This window comes from Marmota marmota, unplaced genomic scaffold (assembly GCF_001458135.2).
Source record: "Marmota marmota marmota unplaced genomic scaffold, marMar, whole genome shotgun sequence".
In the NCBI taxonomy this organism is placed as follows: Eukaryota; Metazoa; Chordata; class Mammalia; order Rodentia; family Sciuridae; genus Marmota; species Marmota marmota.
The window spans coordinates 144152-150074 of NW_026000224.1; the positions used below are offsets into that span (position 1 = coordinate 144152).

General features: G+C 42.3%; 1 protein-coding gene across 1 annotated transcript in view; it reads left to right on the plus strand.

Moving 5' to 3' along the window:
* Positions 1–4756: 4756 nt before the first annotated feature.
* LOC125613245 (beta-defensin 13-like) overlaps positions 4757–5923 on the plus strand; it is a 5726-nt gene continuing 4559 nt past the window's right edge. Inside the window, exon 1 of the mRNA XM_048792819.1 lies at positions 4757–4814. Within this exon, the coding sequence (XP_048648776.1) occupies positions 4757–4814 (58 nt within the window). The remainder of the gene's footprint in view (positions 4815–5923) is intronic.

The window sequence follows — 5923 nt, forward strand, 5'->3', positions numbered from 1 at the left end:
CTTGTGCTACCTGAGCAGCAGTCCCTATTTCTGGGTGAAGTTCACAATTGAGAGAATGTTCATACTCCTACCATGGAAATGCTGCCACACAGGAGCTTCTAAACACTCATCATATCAAATGCCAGCCTCTAGCACTCTGCACTCCCCTGGCTCTTTCTGCGTTTCAGCATCTCTTACCTGCAGGGGAGATACGGGGATCTTTGGAATCAATGATTTCATTTTGCAGATCAGTTAGTAGTGGCAGCAACTTGTCATCTTTTCTGGCAATTTCTCCATTAATTTCTAGATGGTGGCTTATCTGCTCTTGCAGGAGGCTCTTGGTGGAAGGGTGCCTGGGAGCCCTGGAGGGCTTTGTCTTAGTGAAGCCATGATGAGAAAACAGAAAACACTTCAAGACAACAGACGCAACTTCCTGCACATTACTCCAAGCACAGGAAGAAGAAGCAAGACTGCCAGATGGTATTCTAGGAGATGAAAGTTTCTGCACAGCAAAGGAAACAATAAGCAGAGTGAAGAGAAAAACCTACAGAGTGGAGGGAAATCTTTGCAAAGTATTTATCCAATAGGAATTTATAAAATGACAACAAAGAAGCAATCCAATTAAAAATTGGGCAAGTGATCTGAATAGCACTTCTTAAAACAAGAAATATAAATGGCCAATAAAAAATATATGAAAAACTGCATCAGTGAAATGCAAATCAAAACTGCCCTGAGAGGGCTGAGATTGTGGCTCAGTGGTAGAGTGCTTGCCTAGTATGTGTGAGGCACTGGGTTGGATTCTCAGGACTGCATTCAGATAAATAAAGGTGTTTCTAAAACAAACAAAAAACCTGCCTTGAGACTCCATCTCACTACAGTTACAAAGGCTGTCATCACACACACACATACACACACACACAAAAGGGTGTCCTGGTAATGATGTGAAGTAAAAGGATCCTTTAGACACTGTTGGGGAGAATGTAAGTTAGTGTAGCCATAGTGGAAAACAGCATGCAGGTCCCTCCAAACAGAGAACAGAGACTACCATGTGATCCCCCTCTCCCACTTCATGGTGTGCATCTGAAGGAAATAAAATCAGCATATAAAAGAGATACTTGGCCCTGATGGGGGCACAACTGTAATCCCAGGAGCTTGGGAGTCTGAGGCAGGAGGATCATGAGTTCAAATCCAGCCTCAGCAATAGAGAGGCTAAGCAACTCAGTGAAACCCTGTCTTTAAATAAAATACGAAATAGGGCTGGGGATGTGTCTCGGTGCCTGAGGGACCATAAGTTTAATTCCTGGTATCCACTCCCAATGAAAAAAAAAAGAGATACATGTATTTTCTCAGCTGTCTCCATAGGTGGAGCTGTTGGTTGAATTACGCCCTCTGGTGATAGAATGGTGTTAGTAGCAGCCTCCTATTGTAGCTTTTTCCCTAATAGCCCCTTTTCCTTTAAATTTTCTTCCTCTGACTAGCTCGAGAGACCTTCTCTTTTGCTTGATCTAAAATGTCTTTCTCCATGGTCTAATGACCTCTCTGCACCAACGATTTGCTTGCTCATAAGCCAGTTGTTTTATTAATGGCACTGCTTGTTCTGTATCCACAAAAACTCTGGTAGCTGTTTGAATAATACTATCTACAAATTCAGTGAAGGTTCATTAGCTCCCTGTATTACCTTAGATAATTGACCTTGTAAATCTCCATGTCCTTGTAAAGTCTTTCATGCCCTAACTGCATCTGCAGCAATTTGTGAGTATATAGCAGGATCATATCTAATTTGTTGCTGCTGATCCTCATAAGGTCCTTTTCCTAACAACATATCTAGATTTCTGTGAGGATAACTGGCTGCTGCATATCGCCTAGCCATCTCCGTGCAAAATTCCTCATTGGCTACCTTCCATAGCAAATATTGTCCTCCATTTCGCACAGCTTTACACATGCTAGCCCAATCTGCTGGCGTCATGTCCAAGTTGGTAATGGATTCGACCATGCTTACAGTGAAGGGTGCTTGGGGACCATAGGTTGTTACAGCCTCCTTTAACTGCTTCACTGTTTTGAAATCTAAAGCACGGTGAATTCGCTGGCCTCCTGCCTGCTCAAGTACAGGGCATGCTAATCTTTGAGGTCCTGTCTCAGGATCCATCTATCAACTACGGGGGTTGAGGGCCACTCAGCTGTCTCTATAGGTGGAGCTGTTGGTTGAATTACACCCTCTGGTGATAGAACAGTGTTAGTAGCAGTCTCCTGTTGTAGCTTTTTCCCTAGTAGCCCCTTTTCCTTTAAATTTTCTTCCTCTGTCTGACTAGCTCGAGAGACCTTCTCTTTTGCTTGATCTAACATGTTTTCTACCATAGTCTGGACCTCTAACAATTTACTTAACACTTTTTCAGTTTGTTTTTTACTAATTACTAATCTACTATAAAGATAACACAACCCAACAAGATAACACAAAACAAAACTGAAGCAGAATGAAACAAAAACGGAACAAAAAATCGTTGTATCAATTTTCCTATTTTCTCGACATGTGCATTTGTGGTCTATTTCTATCTCTTCCTCAGGGGCGAACAACTTCAAACCTTGAGCCAACCATTTTTCCCAGTTTGTCTGAGAAAGTTCTAGGGGTAGGCAGCTTGAAACCAAAACAAATCAAATCAAAACAAGAACACATTGTTTTTTGAAATGGTCACCCATTCTCTCGCCTTCCCTTAGGGGCGAGCAATTTCACTTACCTCTGAGCTTCAGGCGTTCCCCATACGGGCCACCAAATGCTGCAGTCTGGCTGGGCACAAATCATGAGCCACTGAAGCAGGAACAAACTTTATTTCTGAACTCCACCAGCACACTCCACACACGCTCCCCGGAACTCCCCTGAACTCCATGCGGCTCCTCCAGGAACCACCAACCGGAAATTCCTCTTCCAGAAAGCCCTCCTCCCGAACTTCCCCAACCAATGGGAACTCTCCGGGAATCCCCACGAGAACTCCAAAGTAGTGGGAGAACTCCAAAGTAGCAGGCAAGGTGGACAGTAAAGGTCTAATATACAACCGAATCAATCCAGCATCATCTTAATGGCTTGCCTCTCAACCAATACTATTGGCAAAATGCCAGGGGCCATTCCGACTCAGCTGTGGCTCTCAGCACATGTAGATCTGTACTTAATGTGCTGAGGAAGGAGGATCATGAGTTCAAAGCCAACTCAGCAACAGAGAGGCACTAAGGAACTCACTAAGCAACAGTGAAACCCTGTCTTTAAATAAAATACAAAATATGGCTGGGGCAGTGATTATTTGAATGTTGACAACTTTGCTGCATCTGTATCACAAGGTAGCTTTCAGCTCTCTGTGCTTTGTAAGCATTTTTGTTTGGTTGTTATAATTAATCCCCCCCCCTTTTTTGTCAATTACTTATGTTCTTTGCTTCTTTGCTCCTTACAACACTGAAAAATTAGAAAAAAGAATTCTACAGCAATAATGTATGTTTGCAACAACCGAAATAACCAACAGAAGCAGATGGACTAAAACAACCTAAATATTAATTAATAGGGGAATCCATTAAAACTAAGAATTTTTATATATTTACAAGCTTTATCTTACTATTAATATTATTATTAATTTTCCCTTAGTATAAAAGTAATGTTTCACAATATAAAAAATAGAAAATGTAGATATACAAAAATAAAAGAACATTACAAGTCACAAAAAAACAAAACAAACAAACAAAAAACAAAATAGGGCTGGGGATGAAGCTCTGTGGTTGAGGGTCCCTGAGTTCAATCCCAGGTACCCCCCAACCATGAAAAAAAGAGATACATGTATATCTGTATTTAATGTGCTTCTCTTCACAATAGCCAAGATATGGAATCAGGCTTGGTGCCTATCAAGGAATAAATAGAGGGATGGGGTGGTAGTGCAGTGGTAGAGGGCCTGCCTAGCACATGTGAAGCACTGGGTTCTATCCTCAGCACCACATAAAAACAAATAAGTAAAATAAACATACTAAAAAGAGAGAGAGAAAGAGAGATGAATGGAGAAAGAGACTATCCTACATATATATACAATGGAGTATTCCCCAGCCATAAAAAACAAGGAAAGTGAATGGAACTAGAAGATGGCATGTTAATCAAATGAGCCAGACAGAAAGACAAGTATCATGTGTTTTCTCTCATACTTGAAAATTAAACAATAATGAAAGAAAAATAAATGAAAAATGATCATAAAGAAGAGGAGTGGTAAGGCCCTGGGAAGTGGGCTGGGGCAGGAGAGAAAGGGGATGGGAGGGGCAGAAGTAAGGGGATGGGCTTCCCATCACAAGGTCTGTGCAGATATGGAAGTGAACCCCTCATTTCTTCACTGAATACAGGCAAATAATTGTAATAAAGTTAACAGGTAAAAATAAGAAGAGTAAGTCATATGTACCATCTTAAAATGAGAAGAAAATGAGTTGGGTTCATAGGTCTTATGGAATAACTGGTGGTCCTCCAGATGGGGGTTGAAGGAAATGTGGGAGAAGTCTAGACAGAGTCACAGAATAGAGTATTCCAGACAAGGTTCCTTCTTACACTCTCATAATGTGACTAGGCAAAGTCTGACCTGTCAGCCCACACACTACTCACTGGAGCATGAAAACAGTGTGTTCTTAATGAGCATTTCAGACCAAGGCTGACTTAAAGCCAGTTCAGAGCAGTAGAGTGAATCTTTGCCAACTTCCCTTGACTGAAGAGCTGGACTCCAGCTACTGCACCTCCCTCTTCATCTCTCCACAGGTGTCTGAAGCCATGAGAATGTTGTCCTTAATTTTTGCTGGCCTCATTCTTGTTGCTCAAATTTTCCCAGGTAAGAGGAAAGTGCTTAGAGAGGCAGAATTGGCAACTGGTTCACGATCTGTCTTTGGAGAAGAAAGGTCTGCTTTTTACAAAAGTGCCTCATTCATTCTTGTGTCCTATAAAGGTCCCAGGCCAAACTAGTCCCTGGGATTCTGTCCTGTGCTCAGAAATAGAGCCAAGGGACCCACTGACCTAGATCATCTCCCACCAGGAGTTATCTCATTTGTTTTCCTAAAACCTCCACCAAGGGGTTTGGGCTTCTTTTTTACTTTTACATCTCTTTCCTGAGTTTGTAGCCTTCAACCGATCCTCAGCACAGGCCACAGTGATTGCTTAATATAAGAGGAAGTCCCAGAGGCACCCTCCAAACACATTGCTAATTCAGGAAAATAAAGCCTTTGTAGTCTAAGCTAAGTTAATAGCTTGTAGCTGGCAGTTTTCTGTGTTTCCTTAGATGGCCCAATTCTCCTATCCTTAGATTATTTCAGACATTCTTTCAGTCTCACATAGTGATTAAAAAATATATCACTAAAACCACCAACATCTTGATTCACTTGCTCTTGAGCCTTCGGTTCTTCTAAAGGATCATTCTTGAAAGCAGGTAGGGTGAGACCAAAGGGCAGCCAGGAGCAACGTCCTCATGCCAGGTTCTCACTTGCAGAATCAGCCCCTTACCTTCTGCTCCCAGCCTCTTTCCACAGATGTCAGAAGGTGGATTCCAGCCAGGAAAATACGTTTTAAACTGTTCTCTCCACCCACAACCAGGACTCCACATTAGTCACGTCAGTATGTAGAAGGAGATTCTTAAGAGCTTGCTATCTCCTGCTGGGAGCCATTAGCCAAGTAGGTATGACAATTTCCTTGCCAGCGTACCCCATGTTGCAGTGACATTGAATGTAGTTGACCTTGCTCAAGGACCTGGGCGGATTAGGGTGTTCCCGGTTTAACATAATCGTGTTTAGGGCGTTCCCAGTTTAGGTTCCAGGTTTAAGGTTTAAGATTATTCCTGCTGGGAATAGGGCGTATCCTGCTGCCTAAGTTCCCCTTGAGTTCTCACGGGATTCAGACAGTATATTTTGGGAGACAGAAGCCCAGTGAAGGTGAATTTGGGAGAGAACG